At 34.7% G+C, this 20268-nt stretch overlaps 3 protein-coding genes and 1 long non-coding RNA gene across 9 annotated transcripts; 2 read left to right on the top strand and 2 right to left on the bottom strand.

The window, feature by feature from the left end:
- The first annotated feature begins 1767 nt into the window (after window positions 1-1767).
- Window positions 1768-4886, top strand: LOC111920262 (uncharacterized). 3 transcript variants are annotated; one of them, XM_023915851.3, is made up of 14 exons: window positions 1768-1907; window positions 2043-2093; window positions 2220-2287; window positions 2482-2521; window positions 2621-2670; window positions 3025-3147; window positions 3251-3359; window positions 3427-3536; window positions 3609-3779; window positions 3858-3967; window positions 4045-4130; window positions 4231-4322; window positions 4409-4500; window positions 4577-4886. In XM_023915851.3, exons 1-14 carry the CDS (start codon window positions 1814-1816, stop codon window positions 4653-4655), a joined length of 1275 nt encoding a protein of 424 aa, XP_023771619.1. In that variant the 5' UTR covers window positions 1768-1813; the 3' UTR covers window positions 4656-4886. The 3 variants fall into 3 exon arrangements, with proteins under 3 accessions (XP_023771619.1, XP_023771620.1, XP_023771618.1); XM_023915852.2 differs by having other exon boundaries at window positions 1774-1907; window positions 2063-2093; XM_023915850.2 differs by having other exon boundaries at window positions 1799-1916.
- A 3282-nt stretch (window positions 4887-8168) lies between these two features.
- On the bottom strand, window positions 8169-11012 carry LOC111920261 (uncharacterized). Of its 4 annotated transcripts, none has more exons than XR_006187386.2 (5): window positions 10620-11012; window positions 10283-10421; window positions 8776-9995; window positions 8511-8685; window positions 8169-8388 (listed from the first exon to the last, which is right to left on the bottom strand). It is a non-coding gene; the product is annotated as an uncharacterized LOC111920261 (long non-coding RNA). The 4 variants fall into 4 exon arrangements; XR_006187385.2 differs by having other exon boundaries at window positions 8511-8848; window positions 8932-9995; XR_006187384.2 differs by having other exon boundaries at window positions 8511-9995.
- Window positions 11013-12281: 1269 nt separating this feature from the next.
- On the bottom strand, window positions 12282-15323 carry LOC111920260 (uncharacterized). The gene is made up of 8 exons (XM_023915848.3): window positions 14724-15323; window positions 14487-14628; window positions 14355-14393; window positions 13942-13993; window positions 13560-13611; window positions 13077-13130; window positions 12656-12724; window positions 12282-12533 (listed from the first exon to the last, which is right to left on the bottom strand). Exons 3-8 carry the CDS (start codon window positions 14385-14387, stop codon window positions 12410-12412), a joined length of 384 nt encoding a protein of 127 aa, XP_023771616.1. The 5' UTR covers window positions 14388-14393; window positions 14487-14628; window positions 14724-15323; the 3' UTR covers window positions 12282-12409.
- A 2516-nt stretch (window positions 15324-17839) lies between these two features.
- Window positions 17840-19954, top strand: LOC111920259 (autophagy-related protein 18a). Its single transcript, XM_023915847.3, has 4 exons — window positions 17840-18888; window positions 19082-19307; window positions 19399-19525; window positions 19625-19954. The coding sequence occupies exons 1-4, from the start codon at window positions 17890-17892 to the stop codon at window positions 19713-19715; spliced, it is 1443 nt and encodes a 480-aa protein (XP_023771615.1). The 5' UTR covers window positions 17840-17889; the 3' UTR covers window positions 19716-19954.
- The last annotated feature ends 314 nt before the right edge of the window (window positions 19955-20268 follow it).

Here is a 20268-nt window from a genome sequence, read left to right as displayed (position 1 = left end):
CGGTCCACATACACCTTAGACCTTGGGTATCTAAGCACCACAAGGTCGTCATTCACCCATAGAAACTTCTCATGTCAGTTCTTTTTGGAATTTTTGTCGTGGATAAGGGTAGGGACTCCCCACCGACGAGAAAGGGTCTGAGTCCCCAACCGAGTGGAAGCATTGAAGAAGTGCTTGAATATCGGGATAGTTGGCAGACGCCCTAGGACACAGCAGAGGAGTTCAAAACCCACTATGTTTGTATATAGGAATAGGGGTCAGCTCTCTCACGGAAAACCCATACTTCGGATAATCAGATTGAAGAAGTTTGTAGTAGGCACACACAGACCCGCTTCGAATAGGGCGATCAGAATGTCGACCTTGCCCTCGGGAGGACTATAAAGAGATGCATCAGAAAGGGGGATTTGCACTCTGCGTTCGGGGACAAACACGAATCGGAACTGAAAAAATTCTCATTCCTCGGCAGTAAGATCTCTTCCCAAAGAACGTGCAGTAGCCATTGAAGAATGCAAAGAAAAGGTTGAAAGGGTTCTTCGGGGCAAGAAGGCAAAGAAAGGAATGTAGGAAGTAAGGAGAGAACGTAAGGAAAGACAAAGGTTTAAATGCCACTAAAGGGGTAACGAACCGTTTTCATGATGAAAATTACTAAAGAACAACGATTTTGCTATGACAACTACATAAGCTATCAGTAGCAGCCCGCCATGTGTCTGTAAGTAGACCAGAACAACTCTGTTACGTCATTAACGCTAAAGCCTACTGGTCTAAGGGACTTGTTAACGTTACCTTGTACGGCCACGTTAAATATAACGGAAAGCATAACTGAGACGTTATCACGTCAGAGCCTCGGCCAGGACCCGGTCTTGGCCTAAGTGAGCCAGCACCGGGGAGACTGTTTACCTTCCCCCACAAGGAAAGAATATTCCCTGTGATCTTCTCATTCATTCACGACCAATCAGGGCATGACAAAAAGCCTAGGTGACGCCCAGAACTGACGTCACCTGGCAGTTAGTTAGCGTGGTCATAATACTCTCATTAAGAGATCACGTCTGACACTCACTGAACAAGGTCCCCACGATCCGTTAGTAACAGGTATAAAAGGATCTCTTCCAGCTGAAGGAAGGGATCCATCTTCTTCCTCACGAAATTTACCCCAAAACTCTCTCTCGAAAACTAACTTGATCGTCGGAGTGACGTCCCGGGAGAACACTCGGATGTCCCTTAACGATCTTTCTGTGTTGTGTTCTCAAGAAAACATCGAGGTCTGATCCATCACAACTATATATATATATATATATATATATATATATATATATATATATATATATATATATATATATATATATATATATATATATATATATATATATAATGACATAAAAGTCCTTAAGTTGTGCAAAGTTATATTGATTTACCCTTTTGTGGATTTTAGGTTCATTATACCATATACTTTTACAAAAAAAAAAATTACCAGTTTGCAAATTTACCCGATAAAACCAAATATTTCTGTCAACCCTAAAGATTTTTATCAACCAAAATTTTGGAAAAAAAAAAAAAAAAAAAAGGCTCTCAACCTTTCTGCCAAAACGTAAGGGTTTACTGAGCCAGAAATGCACAAAGGGATAAAGTAATAAAAAAATGAAAAAAATATATATATAAAGGAAAAGTTACATTTATTCAAAGTTAAAAGTTTTTATACCATTATTCTGTCCATGTATGTATTTTAAGAGAATGGGCCATTTTACATTTACGGGCTTATTTTAACAGGGCCGTGTACAGACATAAACCCAGCTGGTGTCTGGTGAGCTGCCTGCCGATGCCCAAGGGTCCGCCGTTGAATGGTGGAACACCATACCCGCGGAGGTCATCCTTCTTACCAAGGAGAAATGTGGCGGGCCACCGTATTTCCGGTAAGCAATGTGAGATTTAGCACTTATTTTGTGATAACACTCTCCACCCATCAGAATCACAACTTATTTGTTTCAATTCAAGTAGAAATCACCTCAAAATGGACATTTAAATTTTGTTGAATTTGTCGTTGCTAGTGACTACTTGTCAACTGCAGGAAAATGAAAATTCTGATCAGAGTATATCAGGTAACGTAATTATAGATGCACTGTTCGATTTTTAGCTTTACTTTCAGCTTGATCTCATTGATGAGAACTACTGAGATGTTGTTTTTGAAATGCAAACTTGAATTTGGATTTGGTATTTGTTTTAAGAGGATGATGATTTGGATGGAGACTTGCCAGAAGATCACGTCTCATTGGGCATTTCAGCTGAAGAAAAGGTTAATATTCTTCTCTAAGTTCGTGTGTATGTGCGTGTGTGTGCGTTTTGTGTGCAAATTCAACCTCTAGAAAGTAGAAACAGAAAGGATTTTTATGAGAGTTTGTTTCTTCATATAACTATCTGCTCAACAGTTTGTTGCTATAGTTATACTTTATTTTGTTGTTAGAGCTCATTATATATAAAATTGTGCAGGGTAAAGTACAAATTCTTTCTCAACTTGATATGCTCAGAGGTACAATTCATTCAATCACTACTTCCACCATTGATTGCAATCCTTTTAATTTATCACCCAAAATTACGATTTAAAGAACCATGGTATGATCTTATGCAGATGCTAGTGAAGACATGCATGAACGACATGAAACGTGTTTACTTCAAAAGGTATGTTTTTATGAAAACTTCTGCGAGACCACATTTCATCATCACTCCCTTGTGTTGTTATCAAAGTCAATGGCTTTAACTCTTAACAAAAATTTAGTATGCAATTTGGCTGACTGAAGAGGAAAACTATTGTGGTCTCTCAAAGTGGACAGTAGTCAATATATATATATATATATATATATATATATATATATATATATATATATATATATATATATATATATATATATATATATATATATATCAATTCTGACTTATGGTACTGCTATGATATTGTAATTGTATTCATTCCGGTTGATGTTACAAACTTTGATGGTTTACAATAGGTTTTCTCTGTCACCTTGTTGTTATTAGAGGCAAGCAGATACCTGTGTGGAAGATGATGTTGAATTCCCATATTTTTTTGGCACCAAAAGCAAATTCACCTACAATCCCCAGGGATGCAACTCAGATGAAGAAATTGTCTCTGATAATGAGGTAGGTACATACAGACAGACAGCTCTTAATAGGAAAAAAAAGAGAGAGAGAGAAACAAGGCTTTAAGTTATATTTCTAACAGTGTTGATTGTGTGGTTTTAAGGTGGGAGGAAATTGGTTACAGTTGAGTAATAAATACTTCACTTCAGAGGCTGATTGTGGTTCCTTTCAGTTTCATCCTGTATCTGCCAGATCAAAAAGGTCATGTAAAGGTAATTTCTTGAAACAAATTGATGTTGACTTAATATTCCCTTCCAATTGGTTTTCATCTGCTGCCAGGTGGCCAAGGCAAAGCCAAAACCAAAGCCAAGTGCAAGTTTTCTTTTAGGACACAGTTGCATAAGGACCACCTCTTTCAAGAGGAAGATGGAACTACAACTACTGTGAAGGTAGCTTATTTATTTGGTCTTTTGTTTTTTAGGGCACAATTTCACATATGATATTGATCTGTTTCAATTCAGTGCAATAAAACAAAGTCCACCTCCGAACAGCTTGCTGACAAAAAGAGAAGCATATTATCAATTAGTGATCATATATACACAGACATAGACATAGAGGATGATCCCGATTGTTTGGTCAGTGATTCAGAGTCATCAGAAGAAGACAAGGCACCACCACCACCACCACCACATGTAATTCTGTTATTACAATTTACATATTCCAGTAAAAATACTGTAGTTATTAAGTGTGATCTATGGCATCAAATTCAGGAGCCTAAACAGAAGACCATAGCTGATCAATTTCATGAAGCTTTAGGGGCTGCTTCTACAAACGAAGATGGGGGGCATATGTATGCAGTTTCTAGACATACTCATACAGGGTGGGTGATGCTGATCTAATTTCTATTGTATTGTATTGTATTGTTTATACCAGAGTTCTGAAATCTGATAATTGCAGGTTTGGTTTATGTGGGAAGTTGCAGCATGTAATGCGTATGGAGAAGGAAAGAGATTTATATTTTTTGAGCAAATTGCAAAAACAAGGTACACCCTACATACATCTTTTTTTTTTTTTTTTATATATAAATCATACAAAGTACAAAGCCAAAGTGAGACAACTTGGATTGTTTATTAATAAATTCAGATGAAGAGGGTTGTTTTGAGGTGAAGATACTGTCCAGATCTTGGGAAGGAAAGCTGACTGTCTGTTCATGTTCTTCCATTGAAAATGAGGAGGTGTGTTGACCACTACCAGATTTGGACATTCTTTATTTATATCTAGTAAATGTCGCTTATACCCTTACAACTGTATATATATGTAGCAAACGAAGAATTTGAGCATCATATTTAGCTCAAGAATATGTGGTGATGTGGATCTTGATGTTGGGATGATGGTTCGTATTCACCCTCCATGGTATGTACTTACTCATTCCATCTGCAAAATCATTATCTTATTATTATGTGTCTGATTCGAGCTTTCTCTTTTACAGGAAACAAGTGAATGTAAAGGGGAAGCAACACAACACCAACACCTACACCATTTTATCTACATATTACTCCCAGATTTGAGCAACTAGTCTTGGGGTTTCTTTCTTCTTCTTGTTGTATTATTTCTAACCTCGTTAAGATTAAATGCAACACTTACCATATGTGATGCCCAGAGCAAGGTGCTTACTTGGGGCTTGTGCATACTGCATACCTGAAACAAATGTTGTACTTTCTGTAGCATCAAATTTGTTCATAGTGCATCCAAATTCTTAAATTTAGCCTAATGCAAAAAGCTCCGTGGTTTGTATGGTTTGACTTTGACCAACTTAAAATGCTTAAATTTACCCTAATGCAAAAACACTTTTAATTGCATATGCTTACTTATAGTATAACCAAACAATCCTCAATATGATTCATTGGGCCATCATCATGTGCTTCCGATTTCCATATTTATTATGACATTATAATTTCTTTTGATATCATTTTAAATCGTTTTAATAAGAGTCAATGACAAGTTACATATGATCAAAAGACTCCAACATAGTACATCTGTTCAACAATATCCATATGCTTTTATATGTATAGCATAGTCTTTATTTTTTAGAATCGCAGAAATTTTATCAACGAGAAAAAATACACTCGATAGCAAGAAGCTAGACTAACCAAGATACAAAAAGGAAAATATAAACATTACATAGTGGTCATCATGGGATTCTTTAACCACATAACCCAATCAAATGACCCCTTAGACCTATATTAGAACACAAAAAATAAGGTTATGAGACAATATTGTCAAACAGAAAACTCTTCCTATCCTAGGATGCCCTTTCGCAAACAAGGTCTTATTCCTAAAAAGCTACATATACCACATGATAAAGAAAAGTCCTTCCAGCACATCCTTGTACAACGTTCTCAAGTGCAACCCAACAAACCATTGGCTCCAATCAGAAAAAGAACCTCACAAAGCCATATCAATTTTCCACCATCTAAGCACCCAAGCCAATAAATTCACAACAGTTAGAACAAGAAAAGAAGAGATGATTCATAGAATCCATCCCTCCATTACATAACGAACACTCCAAAGAAGGATTGTTCATACCTCACAAAAAAAGGTTCAAACGAGTCAGAAATCTATCAAACATCAATCCCCAAATAAAAATATCCACCTTTAAAGACACCATCTTGGACCATCTCGAATTAATAGCAACCGACACATACAAAACCGAATCCACAAAGTTACGAGCAAAAGCAACCATAAACAGTACACACCTAAGCCATCCAATTTCCAAACTCACCTGTCAATGTCAATAGGGGTGGCAAATCGGGCCATCGTATCGTGTTTTTGTCTGACACGACACGACACGACAATGTTTTATGTAACACGAACACGACACGACACAACGTTGTGTTTTTTTTAACTAGCACGAAAACGAACCGATTAAAAAACGACAAACATGAAAAAAAAACGACAAATAAATGCTAATTGTGTCAATTTCGTGTCGAATTTTAAACACAAACACGACACGACATCGTGTTTTTACACTTAACACGAACACGAATTCGAATCAGTTTCGTCCCAATTTCATTTCGTTTCGTTTCGTGTATTTTTGTCGTGTCGTGTCAACAATTGTCACCCCTACCTGTCAACAACCTCACCAAGAACAAGAGAACCAAGAAAACCACCAAGATCACTACCTTCTTCACTCTCGGATCCTCTCAAAAAAAGCCTCCTAAAAGACGAAAAGGAAACATGTAAAAGATTTCATCCGTATCTACTCATATATATCATTTATTTAGGATATATCTTGTTTTGCTTTAGTCATTATCTCTTCCTTTTTAACTCGTTATTTGTATTTATATTCCAAACATTTTATCAATATGATTAAGAAGTTTTGATATATATTATGGTATCAGAGTGGGTTATCAACCCTAGCCGGAAATCAAACCAAGTCCGGAGAAGAAAGCGACGCCGCCAAAGATGGTTTAATCGGCAAGCAAATCGATGTTAACTCCATCTACTACATACATGTATCTGACTATCCAAAGCAGATGCATCTCAATGATATTCTAAACGACAACAATTATGGTGACCGGAAGGAAGAGGTGCAAAACTTCCTTTTCGCCAAAAACAAAATCAGTTTCGTTGATGGAACATTGAGACGCCTGAGGAAAGATGCATGATCTGATGATGTGGAGAAGGTGTGATGTGATAATCAATGGATGGCTCACCACCGCTATGAAGAAAGAAATTAGAAGTAGTATCAAGTATGCCAAGAGTGGCAAAGAAATATGGGAAGACCTTGAAGAACGTTTCGTTAAGGAAAGTGCCCCTCGTGGATATGAACTGAAACAGACCCTTACTTTGACTTGACAAGACAAGCTACGGAGAATTTGGGACGAAATACAGTCGGCATCGCCTACGCCTAACACCCCACTCCCGAGTTATAGCAAAGAAAAGAAGAGAAGAGAAAAGAAAGTAAGGAGAGAAAAGAAGAGAAAAGAAAGGAAAAAGAAATTGTCATTTGTGCTCCCGAGTTGGAGAGAAATAGAAGGAAAGTTAACCATTTTGTTCTTTCTTTTCAAATCCTCCCAAATCGGGAGGAAAGGTAGGAGGGAAAGTTTTCCTTCCATTTCCTTCCACTTCTTTCCTTTAATGAAACTCGGGAGCACCATTCTCTCTTGCTTTCCTCTCATTTCCTCCCGTTTCCTTTTTTTTCTCTCTTTAAGTTGAACTAGGGAGCGGGGTGTAAGTGTACATATGGTTTAGAGAAAAGAATGGCAGAAACCAAAGAGGATGAGCGTCTGTATGAGTTTTTGATGGGTCTTGAAGACAAATCTGGAACCATAAAAACTTATATTCTCTCTATGAAGCCAACAACACCAAGTGTTGGGACAGCCTACCATTTGTTGGAAGTATTAGGGTTTATGTTGGAGATCTGATACCCTTTGGATCGTGTGAACACTTTCCGAACTAATATTTCTATCTACGCCTGGGTTGCAAGAAATTCGGCCTAGAATAATCCAAAAGGACAATTACAAATCTAGGCACAAAAATCGTAAGCCAAATTGCTAGAAGGTTTCTATGTTCGTTTGAAGAAAAGAGAGCTAATGATTGTGTATCTCTTCTCAAAGAGAAGAGTCGTTTATAATAAACGAGATTTAGGATTTGCCTCTTAGGGTTAGCCATCATGGGTTGCTTTTGTAGCAAGTCAGGGAAATCTGGAATTTAATGCGGAAATCAAGGGTTTCCCAAACTGACCAATTTTGTCAATTTTACCATAATCACCCTCAAGAATCCGATTTTCCCATTATGGTCACATATGTAAAATCCAGAGACCTTTTCCCACAAAACTTTCAACCATAGTTGATTTGCCTTTTTGACATTAATAAGACCAGAGTCAATTTTATTAGATCTAAAAAGGATAACACAAAACTCACATTTAACAAAGAAAACCTTTCTAACTTTTATTTCTTTTATTCCATTTTCCTTAATTTTGACCAAAGTATACTTATCAATCTAATTCTAAAACCTTTTCAACCACATTTGAACTTTCAAAAAATCGTTTTTTAACATCACTAAGGAAACTCCAACAATTCAACATAATCCTGAATTTATACAGACCCAAATTCGTGTATTTTGCAATAATGACCAAACTATCCTTTACAAATTTAAAACCTACGGAATAACCTCAAATTAATTCTCAAATTAAGAAAAAACACAACAAAGTTCCAAGATCTTATGTGCTTTCCTTTCTGGTCATTCATGGAGTTTTTCCATTCCCATACCTGTGAAACGAACCATTCTCTTCCGACCCTGATTCAATCATATACAAATCATTAGTTAAAGCTCGAAAATAAATTACGGTTGTAAACACGACCTTCTTTTCGGAACCTAATCATTTTCTATAGGAAACATGTTTCATGTTCCAAATTTACCTTTGTATAACTAATCTATGTACTCATATCTTCAGAAAAATACAATATGATCTATCCTCATCGATGTAGGTAAACTAAGAAGACTATCAGCAAAAAGAAGCTCAAGTAGAAGGAGCTTGACTGCAGAGGAAGAAGGATCAACATATGATCTCGTACCCTGTGGCAAAATAAGCTGCTGGAAGAACCAAAAAAAGAACATGTTAAAAGATTTGAAACATTCCAATATCCAAGAGGAATGCAACGTAAATCTTTGTGACTCTTGAACCTAAACAGGTAAACTCATTTCTAGATCTCTCCACATGGGTCACCATGCCTAGAGCTCCATTCGGTCAATTATCCTAGGGAATTGAAACTTTGTTAGACCAAGATTATAAACTATATAAAAAAATAGTGCATCAAGAAAATATAAACCAAAATTTACCTCATTTCATCAAGAGCATCCATCTGAAGAAGTTTTTTGATTTCTTTTTAAAAAACTAAAGTGAAAAGCTAAATAATTCATGTATGGGAAAATGACTTAAAAGCCCAATGAAGTTTTCAAACCGTTCAAGAAACCCCAATCATGTTTTGTCTGTTCAAAAAAACCCAACAAACTTAACATTTTGTCTAAAAAGCCCAACGAAGTTACACTTTCCTGAAAGTCAAATAAGAGAAACAGATGACGTGACTTATTACCGTATTGGAAAAGTGACTTGTTAGGCCAACGAAGTTTCCAAAACGTTTAAAAAAATACAATCATGTTTTGACTGTTCAAAAAAAACCCAACGAACTTAAACAAAACAAAATTGGGATTTTTTGTACGGTTTGGAACTTTGTTGGACTTTTTAGACAAAATGTTAAGTTCGTTAGGTTTTTTCAAACAATCAAAACAAGATTGGAGTTTTTTGAATGGTTTGGAAACTTCGTTGGGCTTTTAAGTCATTTTCCCTTCATGTATTTTGTAGTTTGTAAAGTGTGACTATTGCACCCAAAATAATGCTTCAATAGTAAGATACAAACTTAAAGAAACCATAAATAAAAAGTTTACAGCTCATTATATGTTCCTAGTTCAAATCACATGCTTGAAAAACACTCTAAAGCAAGAATGTTTCTAGAGACATATGTAGTGTCTTAAAATTGGTAAGACCATATAATAAGAACTATAGAAGCAATAAGGAAAAAAATTCTTAAAAAAAAAGAGCATATAGAAAGATTTTGTAGAGCTCATACTCGCCTCTTGTTATGTTCTCTCGCAAGCATTTCTACAAACACTTTATATGTAATTTCCTTGATTGACAGCCACATAAGAGTATAAATAATCAATGTGGATGACTGACCGATATCTTCTCTTTATCATACCTAGAAAACCAACAAAAAGGAAAAAGATAAAAAGAAAGTCGTTTACCACAGCCAATTTCCCAAGATCAAACTTGGGTTTTTTTCAAAATAATTTCTTTGAGGATGAAAACTTATATCCAGAAATCATGTGGTTAGAATCCCAAAAACCTGCAAAAAGGATATTTGAATCAAAATCCAATGTGTGTGTGCGGGGGTAAGGCTTCAACCATTAACAGTTTGTCTTTTCTTTACAACATTTTCACATAAGTTAGGGCTTCGAAGAAGAAGATGAACAGATGCTAAAGTTAAACAAAGATGTTTTAATGTTGCAAATAAGGAAACCAATATCAGTTGATCGAATCCTCCATCCATCCCTTAAAATATGAAATATCTTTTATAAAAACCATATGACATCGTTCGATTGAGAGAAAGAGATAGGAGAATTTCTTACTTACCTTTCGTGTTCACAATTACAGAGAATATGAGGGGATATATAGGGGAAGGGAGCCGATATAGGGGCGGAGAGAAGGGATTTCAAAATTCTCATTCCCACAACCTTGAATTTCTTACAGATACTCTACATAATCAGACATGCTACATCATATACAAAATGAATAATCTATCAGTGGTTAATTGACAAATTTTTGGCTAATATCGTGAATCTAAATTGAAATATGGTATCAGAAACGAAAATTCTCAAGTATATATTGAAGGGAGCAGAGTGATTATGGTGGAAACATCAAGGAAAAGAAAAGAGATAAAAATAGAAAATCCAAAAGATAGGAAAAGTACCTGGAAAGTGTTTGAAGGCGGCACGGTATGATTCCGGTGATGACACATATGCCGGTGGATGGTTGATAGTGGTAATGAAGGAGGGACAGTGGGAGTAGCGGAGAAGCAAGCATTGAGATTTGATAGCTTTGAGAAATGATTTGGGAGTTTATTGGGTGTAATCGGTAGGTTTGATGAAGATAACCGAGATTGAGAGAAGAATGCCTTATAAATTGTATTTCTTATTGACTAATTCAACTGACTATAAATGTGGGAATATAGTTTTAGCTTTGACTGATTCATTTGCAGATAAGTTTGACGGATGTTGTTCCTCTATATGAGACATTTAAGGGATAAAAATGCATAAAACATTTGTAATTCATGCTTCAAATTTTGTACTACTTAAATTTAAGACTTTTTTGTCCTAAAAGTGGTAAATGATATATATATATATATATATATATATATATATATATATATATATATATATATATATATATATATATATATATATATATATATATATATACACTAGCCGTTTACCCACGACAAACGATGGGTGCGGAGAGCTTTTTCAGAAATTAGTTTCTAGAGGCTTGTTTTGAGCAACAAAGACAATTTTTTTTACCTCATGTGTATAAAGATGGTATTATATGGTTTACATATTTGTACTATTTCAATTTAAGAGTGATAACCTTCACAAATATACAAAATATACAGAATAATATCAAGTATATTACTTTACCAAATCATTCATCATAAATTGCTTCCATTTAATCATCCCCTTTTGTTTAAACTTCCATGATCAGTTTATTAAATTAATGTGTAAAGTGTAATAGTGAATCACTCACTCATCTATCACTCATCTGATGTTTCGTCATGGATCGTTAATTTAGCTTGGATTGGTACATGTCCATGATACATTCCTATATAGGATGTAGAATGATGGTTTTTGGTAATGTTTTAAAAACCGGTTTGAACCGGTCGGTCCAACCGGTTGGACTGGGAACCCGGAGAATGAGCGGTTCAATTATCACCGGTTTTACAACGATTTCTGAACCGGATTGAACCGGCCGGTTTTTTGAAAAATCTGGTCGAACCGGTTAAAACAAACCGGTTAAACCAAATAAAAACATCTGGAAAAAAACCATTTGCATAATAAACTTTGGTGATTTTTTTTCAAATTTATTTTGTTTTCTCTAAATAAAAACATATGATGTATGTTATAAAGTTTTTTGATGTGTTCTCTGTTCATCTAAAACTATACTTTGTTTCGGTATTATACTTTATTTTCTTTTTGACGTATATGGATTAATGTAAAACACTAAAACTTCTGGTTATGTGTTATTTTAATGTTTTTGGATTAATTTACAACTTAATTTTATGTATATTTTTAGGGAGCTGATTCGTACATAAAAAATTTTCTCCATGCACAACAATTGATGCTTTAAAATGTTGTATTGTACAACTATATAATGCATAAATTGTTGTGTATAATAAAAAATTGTTGTGTACGAATCACTTCCCATATTTTTAATGTTTGAACGTGTAAACGTCAAATCATGATATATATATATATATATATATATATATATATATATATATATATATATATATATATATATGTGTGTGTGTGTGTGTGTGTGTGTGTGTGTGTGTAGGAAAATAGAAAAAAAATGAAAATTATAAAAACCGATTTACCCGACGGTCGAACAGGTTAAACCGGGAATCGGTCACCATACCGGTTCAACTAAAAAACCAGTTTTTAAAACATTGGTTTTTGGTTAGTTTAAACAATAATAGAAACTTAGTTAAATTTCTTTATCCAAAAATCGAGCTTCAATATTATGAGCATTAGGGGTAAATGACTGATTCTTCCCATCTCCCATCAGCTCTCCTTTTGGGTTCTCCACCTCTACAACAAGTTTTGCAAATCTACAAACAAAATATAATAAATAGTCATTTAATTCAAATGTCAATAAGATAAGAAAAATAAAGCACACTTCAAGTTATATGTACCATAATTTATAATTAGAGAAAATAGGAAAGCAAATTACCTAGAATAAGTTTCACATGAATGATTTGTTTTCGAAGAAAAACCATCGCTTCTTAGCCTTTTCGAACACCTAAACACCAAAAAACCATTTCATGATTTAGTAACGAATTAATAGCCATTAATAGTTTTAGATGATAATTTACATATCAAAACATCATATTTGAGTTCCATAATTTATGCCTTACATTGAAAGCCCCGGATTTAACAAAACTCAAAGGTAACTTACAAATTTACTCTAAAATGTGATTAGATATAATAATTACATTTTAACTACAAAATTGAAACTTAATTAAACGCAATTAGAGAAAATTAGTTACATTATAACTACTAAATTAAAATATGACAATCAAGTTTAAATGCTTCAAATCAATGGAAAACAAATAATACACATGTATTTTTTGTTGTGAAAGCAAAGCAGATACCTTGACATCAAAAACGCTATTTGTAGAACCATAGTTTGCCCTGGCCACAGTAGCCTACATAGCAAACAAATTAACAAAAATTAATGGTAAACACATAATATACATGTAGAAAGTAGAAATTTCAGGTACCCTCATCAAAATTACAAACGATTGGTTCCACAAACCGTGAAATAAACCAATATCACATTATCAGTAATTGATTTAATGAAATTGTTTAAACAATAAATGGGATACAACTCTACAAGCTTAGCATCTTCCAACCAGTACAATCACACTAAAGGCATCGAGAAGATAAGGCATCACCTACCCAAATTGTAAAGAAGAGCAAAATATGTGAAAACCAACATCCTACAAAATGGCACATATGACTCATTAGGAAAATTTTTCTTCAAGAAACAATTTCTCAAAAAGTCAAAATAAAAAGACTCGAAAACTCATTTTGAGATGAATAAAATCAATAAAAACCAAAGCTTAAGAAGATACCATGATGATGTCTTATGGGCTTGTATCTCCTTAATGGTTGTCCATATATACCCTGAGAAACCCAAAATATGTTAAAAGCAATGTCAAAATGGAGTAATAACAACCACAATCAAAGTTAAACATTTATAAAAATAAAAAATTAAGCTATATTACTAACATCTAAAAATCCTAATAGATTTTTAGAAACATATGGAGAAGCCACCTATCCAAATTGTAAAGAATAGCAAAATATGGGAAAACCAACATCCTACAAAATGGCACATATGACTCATTAGGAATTTTTTTCTTCAAGAAACCATTTCTCAAAAAGTCAAAATAAAAAGACTCGAAAACTCATTTTGAGATGAATAAAATCAATAAAAACCAAAGCTAAAGAAGATACCATGATGATGTCTTATGGGCTTGTATCTCCTTAATGGTTGTCCATATATACCCTGAGAAACCCAAAATATGTTAAAAACAATGTCAAAATGGAGTAATAACAACCACAATTAAAGCTAAACAGTTATAAAAATAAAAAATTAAGCTATATTACTAACATCTAAAAATCCTAATAGATTTTTAGAAACATATGGATAAGCCACCTATCCCCTCCTTCTCGGGGTGGAGGGACAACACGATCCCGAAACCAAATTCAATGATCTCTCCTATAAGGTCATTCTATAAGCTTTCACTTAATTTATTTTCATGTTCTTTAACAATGTCATAATAGATAAAGAGAAAAAAAAAAGTAAAAAAAATATTACTTATCACAATCAGAACAATCTGTAAATCGATCACCACAAAAAGAGTTACCTTAGAACTCGTAAACATCTTGTTGGTGTTCATAATGCCCTACAAAAAAAGAACAAGAAAATCTCAGAGAAGATATAGGGAAAAGGCAGAAAGAAAAAGATCGTTGATGTGGAGAGGGATATAAATAAACACCTAAAGATCTTCAATTATTTCTTAAGGCTGGTCACAATTTATATAGCTCAAAAACACTCTAAAAGCTTGAATTTCTTTTTCTGCAAGCATGTATCAAGATGACCTCCATATCTCATGCCATATACAAAAAAAATCACCAAAGCTGCAAAACACCAATACACCATGGTCAAATACTACCCCTGCGCCAAATTGAAGCATAAAAATGAAAAATAACAATTTCCAAGGTTAAAATCTTACTGCATTTGTATTTGTGTGTTTTCACCGATCTGGTGACAATGGTATTGGAGCATTAGGGGTGCAAAATGGTATCAGATAAGTCGTCTAATGGTGTCGTTGTACTGGACGACTGAAATTAGGTTAAAGAAAAGGGGGAGATAATTTGCTGAATAGAGAGAGAGTGTATGCTTTAAAGGGGTGCACGGGAGAAAGTAAGTTTCCATGGAGAAGATGTTCGGTAGTGGTGAAGGGTTGATTACCAGTAGGGGTTGAGGATAATGGCGATGGAGGCGGTAGGTGATGGGCAGATTAGGGTTTCAAAATAAAGAATAAGGTAAGTGATGGTTGTAGGCAGAAAGAGGTATAAAGAATGTAGTGGTGGTCGAAATTCCAGTAGTTAGGGTTTCGTTGATTAAGAGAAGAGAGACATGGTTGTGATGCATTGGTGGTTAGGTGTAGATAAAAGGGATTACCGGTTCTTGGTGGCGGAAGAGATGATATATATACATGGATATAACCAATTTAATTGGTTTTGACCAACAGACAAAAATTGAGAAACATTGGTTTAACTTTTGGGCGCTGATTTTTCCACGGTTCTTTTTTATCTATCCACTGAAGTTTAAACTTAATTGACAATTATGCCCCTTGTTAGATTTACAGAAGAGAGAAACCCAAACATTTATTTCCAAACACAGCAGGCTCCTTCTTTCTTCTTCTTGGGGTTGTCGGAGAAACACCCTTCTTCCCTTCATTCAATATGTTTGCAGAAAATACATTAATCAATTTGAAAACTTTGAAAAATAATCCTTTGACAATGTTGACAGTGAAAACTTTTTTATTGTTTTGTAAATTAGTTCTTCCATTTAACTCCCTCTGCACCTACAAGTGATGTCATCAATGGTGTTTATGGAGTAAAAAGTTATTTGGTTAAAAATCTCACACCAACGCCACCATTATAAATCTCTAAAGCATCTCCGCTAATCACCTCCGATGAAATCTCTGAACAGCACCACCGCAACAAAAGCCCAAAATAGATAAAAGACAAGGGTGGAAGGCGAAATCTTCGGCGAAGGGGCTCTCCCGGGTTTGTTTGTGTGCATCGTCGGCGATCTTTATCATCGTATTCACCGTCATCGTCTTTTTCAATGGAACAAGGATGACTAACAATGAGATAGGGGAGGTCTTTTGGGTCAAAAAGGGGAAAAGAGAGCACGATGCTGCTCAAAGCCCTTCCCTACAAACATTCATCTTAATCCTCGGTCGTGACAGTTTTTGATGTTTTCATCCTCTTCAAGCTGCAAGATCACCATCAGTAAGATGTTTTAACCCAGGTACGGTTTTGGCTCCTTGGATTGTATTGGAAATGGAGTATTTTTGCTTCCGATTTTGTGGGGATGGATTTACAACACATAGAAAAGGATTGGTGTAGGAAAAGGGGTTGCCGGCGAGCTATGAAGAAACCAACAGATACGACATCACACTTACAAAGTTTTAGATGAAGTCATCAAGGGCAATTTTGTCAATTAATAATAAAATTCTGTGGATGGATAAAAATAAGCCGTGGAAGAATCATTGCCCTTAACTTTTGAGTTTTTCAATTGTTGACCAGATTAGATTTCACAGCATAAAATATTATACATGATGCTTTAAGGGGTGTATCTTATTAGTCTTTGACTAAATTTGCATAATAAGTAGTATATATATACATATATATATATATATATATATATATATATATATATATATATATATATATATATATATATATATATATATATATATTCATTGCTAATTTTAATATACATAAAAAAAAAAAATCAGACCCGCTAAATAACTTGGTCTTGTACAACCGCACACGATGTACACGCCTAGGGCCAAACCATGAGATCACACATTGTGTATCATTAGTGTGCAATTAATTCATGTATCCTCTCTTGAACAGAGGTATTATCTTGTTTTAATAATCTATCCATTAAGAAATTTTGAGAAACACAATTATATGTATGTCATATCCCACTCAGTTTTGATTCACACTCACATGTAAATGTACTGAATCACATATACTCTTAAATAAATTGTAAATATAACCTTAAATAGACTAAAATTTGACATATTTCAAATGTTTTTAGATAACTTTGAAAACTTCTAACCACCTTTTTTAAGAAAAAAATGCAGTTCGAAATTTGGAGAAAACCAGTTTTTGGAGTAACTTTATGTAGTTATTTGATTTTGAAATTTTAAGTGAGTTTGAAAAGTCATGAACAAAGTTCGAAAATTCTGAAAAAAAAACTATTTTCTTATAGTTGCTTTATATCATAAAAAAGATTTAAAAATAAGAGTCCATTTCAAGAAACCATATTTTCGCAGTGTTTTGAACTTACACATCAACATCCAAAAATTTTATTTTCAAATCACCTTTTTGAAAGAAATCAAATTTTGAAAATTGAAAATTTTAAAATTCATGATATATATATATATATATATATATATATATATATATATATATATATATATATATATATATATATATATACCGACATTTTCGTAAAATATAGTTATTATCATTTTTTTTTAACATTGCATAAGTAGTTATTATTTGAGAATCTTATTTTATGTCAATTCCATTTTTTTTTTAAAGCAAGATATATGAGGGAGCATAAAGACAAGGTACAAGTCACAAATGAAGCAGGAAGATTGGTATTGGATTGCGTGGGTGGGAGTCAAGCCAAAGCATCTGACTTCTTTTTCGTGTTACGTGTACCCCAATTAGCGAATACTGCTAGTTTACGGAAATTTTCTTTGCCCCCTTTAGTGTTTTTAATTCACCCTTTACCCCCTATACTTCATCATTATTCATTTCAACTTCAGAACTACGATGTGAAAGTCAAAAGAATCATTAGGTTAAGTGTACTTTGCTATTTTCTTTACCCTAAATTAAAGTACGTCGCTATTTTTATTTAGCGTTTTATTTTGATACTAAACGAGTAACAAAACAAAATTATTACTATTGTATTAACTCAAAGTATGAGCTAAAATGACAAACGAGAAGTGCAGGGAGCAAAGTTGTAAATTTGTAAATGTACAGTGTACCAAATCGTAAGATTAGCTCAGATATAAAATATTTACAAATACAAAATTTTGGATGTGGATAAAGTCTTCGTAAATCTGCAAGCTCCGATAATCAACCATGGCAACCGTTTCGTCTTTTTCCTCTCCCTCATGGCCAAACCCTAGCCCTAATCATCACTCAGACGATCACTCCTCTGTAGTCCCCACCGTCGATGGAAGCGAAGATTTCTCGTCACTGCTACCACCAATCAAAACAAACCCTACTCAACAACAGCAAAGTCAGTACACTCACGAAGAGGGCGATGATAATGTTAGGGATTGGCTTAACCAGTTTCTTCCGGATAATGAAGTAGGTATACACGATGTAAACGGATCTTCTCAAGATCCGGATCGGGTTCCGGTTCATGACAGTACCCTAATTCCACAACCTCACATGGAGGATCCAGATTTCCATGAACATGCTTCTCCTCCTCCTCCTTCAGCTCTTTCGCTTCTTCACGTATCCTTCAATCAAGATGACGGTTGTTTTGCTTCTGGTATCAATCATGGATTTAGAATCTACAACTGTGATCCTTTCCGCGAGATTTTTCGTCGAGATTTCGAGAACGGAGGCGGGATTGCGATAGTGGAGATGCTATTTCGTTGCAATATACTTGCGTTAGTCGGTGGTGGTCCGGAACCACAGTATCCTCCCAATAAGGTTATGATCTGGGACGATCATAAGAGCCGATGCATTGGTGAGCTGTCTTTTAGATCTGAAGTTCGTGGAGTTCGGCTAAGACGAGACCGAATCATCGTGGTTTTGGAACAGAAGATATTGGTATACAATTTCTCGGATTTGAAGTTGTTGCATCAAATTGAGACGTTTACGAATCCAAAAGGGCTTTGTGAGGTTTCCCAGGGGTCGAGTAATTTTGTGCTTGTTTGTCCAGGTCTGCAGAAGGGGCAAGTTAGGGTTGAACATTATGCTTCGAAAAAAACAAAGTTTATTCTAGCTCACGATTCACGGATTGCGTGCTTCACTCTGGCACAGGATGGGCATATGATTGCTACAGCCAGCACCAAAGGAACTCTAATTCGAATTTTCGATACACATGATGGGACACTGTTGCAGGAGGTACGCCAATGAACTATTCCAGATACCTTTTGAATATAATGTTCACAGTTTCTGTGTGGATTCACAGATATAAATACCATAGTTGGTTATCTACAGTCTACACAATATGTGGATGATTAAGTTTATAATTTCATTCTTGTATTATAGTAGTACTACTAAAAGCAAGTGGTGATTGATGATATGCATTATGCAGGTAAGAAGGGGTGCAGATAGAGCAGAAATATATAGCCTAGCGTTTTCATCTACAATCCAATGGCTGGCAGTTTCTAGTGACAAAGGCACCGTTCATGTGTTTAGCCTGAAGCCCAGCCAAGGCATAATAGACAAAGGCAAGGCTATTACTGAATCATCCGACCAGAATCACAATAACAATACTACCCCTGTTTCTTCGTCAAGCTCGTCTCTCTCCTTCATTAAAGGTAGAGTGAGTTTATTCAGTAAGGAAATTATGAAACAAGGTTTTTTTTGGGGCCCTTACAAATATGAAATAAAGACAAATGTATATTTCAGGAGTGTTGCCTAAGTACTTCAGCTCAGAGTGGTCGGTAGCCCAGTTCCGGTTGGTTGAAGGTTGTCAGTACATTGTTGCATTTGGGCACCAAAAGAATACAGTGGTTATTATTGGCATGGATGGAAGGTGAATAATCAACCAAATTTTATTTTTTTAGGATGATGAATATTAGTATTTATTTGTTTTGTGGATGGATATGAATATTATTTATTCTTTGGTGTGCAGTTTTTATAGATGCAAATTTGATCCTACAACTGGTGGGGAGATGACACAACTGGAATATCATAACTTTGTGAAGCCTGAAAACTCTTTTTAAAACCAAAGACAAAGAGGAGAGGAGAGGAGAGGAGAATGTGTAATGCTGAATGTTGTGTGTTTGTGGTATAAAACGGTAAAATTATCATATGTTGGATCACATATGGGTAAATAAATTTTGTAAATATGTAGGCAAGGCAACGATTGCTAACTTGTAAAATGTGGATAGTAGTACTTATATAACTTATAAGTGGTGTTCAAGGTTGTTCTCAAGTCATTCAACCTTACAGTATTTGTTCATTTAATGTGGTAAACTTGTTTATCCTTTTTTTTTTAATTTAAATAACTAAACATGAATTAATAAGGGTGATGAATTGTTAATGGTTAAATTCTGAATAGGAGTTAAAAAGATCTTGTAGTTTTTTACATCAACACTTTACATATTAAGGAGTGTACATTGAACCGAACACCATGGTGTCCTGATTTGGCAGGAACCATACCCTATGTGTAGTTTGGGGTGCGGTTTGGTCCCGCACCGAGATGATTGACATGGTGATTTGGTTGATGAATCAAAAGAAGATTTGGATATATTCGTTGATGATTCAGATGACATG

This window comes from Lactuca sativa, chromosome 9, assembly GCF_002870075.4.
Source record: "Lactuca sativa cultivar Salinas chromosome 9, Lsat_Salinas_v11, whole genome shotgun sequence".
NCBI classification, from domain to species: Eukaryota; Viridiplantae; Streptophyta; class Magnoliopsida; order Asterales; family Asteraceae; genus Lactuca; species Lactuca sativa.
The sequence above is the reverse complement of the archived record's forward strand: the minus strand, read 5'-3'. Positions and strand labels throughout refer to the sequence as shown.

Excerpts from the sequence above, each read along its gene's own strand:
- LOC111920262 (XM_023915850.2), top strand. The coding sequence starts at position 1,814 with ATGCCCAAGGGTCCGCCGTTGAATGGTGGAACACCATACCCGCGGAGG. Across the intron at positions 3,780-3,857 it reads CACCACCACCACCACCACAT|GAGCCTAAACAGAAGACCAT; the intron begins GTAATTCTGTTA and ends CATCAAATTCAG. Across the intron at positions 4,501-4,576 it reads GTTCGTATTCACCCTCCATG|GAAACAAGTGAATGTAAAGG; the intron begins GTATGTACTTAC and ends TCTCTTTTACAG.
- LOC111920260 (XM_023915848.3), bottom strand. The coding sequence starts at position 14,387 with ATGAACACCAACAAGATGTTTACGAGTTCTAAG. Across the intron at positions 13,131-13,559 it reads GCCCATAAGACATCATCATG|GCTACTGTGGCCAGGGCAAA; the intron begins GTATCTTCTTAA and ends TTTGCTATGTAG. Across the intron at positions 12,534-12,655 it reads TCATGTGAAACTTATTCTAG|ATTTGCAAAACTTGTTGTAG; the intron begins GTAATTTGCTTT and ends TTTTGTTTGTAG.
- LOC111920259 (XM_023915847.3), top strand. The coding sequence starts at position 17,890 with ATGGCAACCGTTTCGTCTTTTTCCTCTCCCTCATGGCCAAACCCTAGC. Across the intron at positions 18,889-19,081 it reads ATGGGACACTGTTGCAGGAG|GTAAGAAGGGGTGCAGATAG; the intron begins GTACGCCAATGA and ends TGCATTATGCAG. Across the intron at positions 19,308-19,398 it reads GTCTCTCTCCTTCATTAAAG|GAGTGTTGCCTAAGTACTTC; the intron begins GTAGAGTGAGTT and ends TGTATATTTCAG.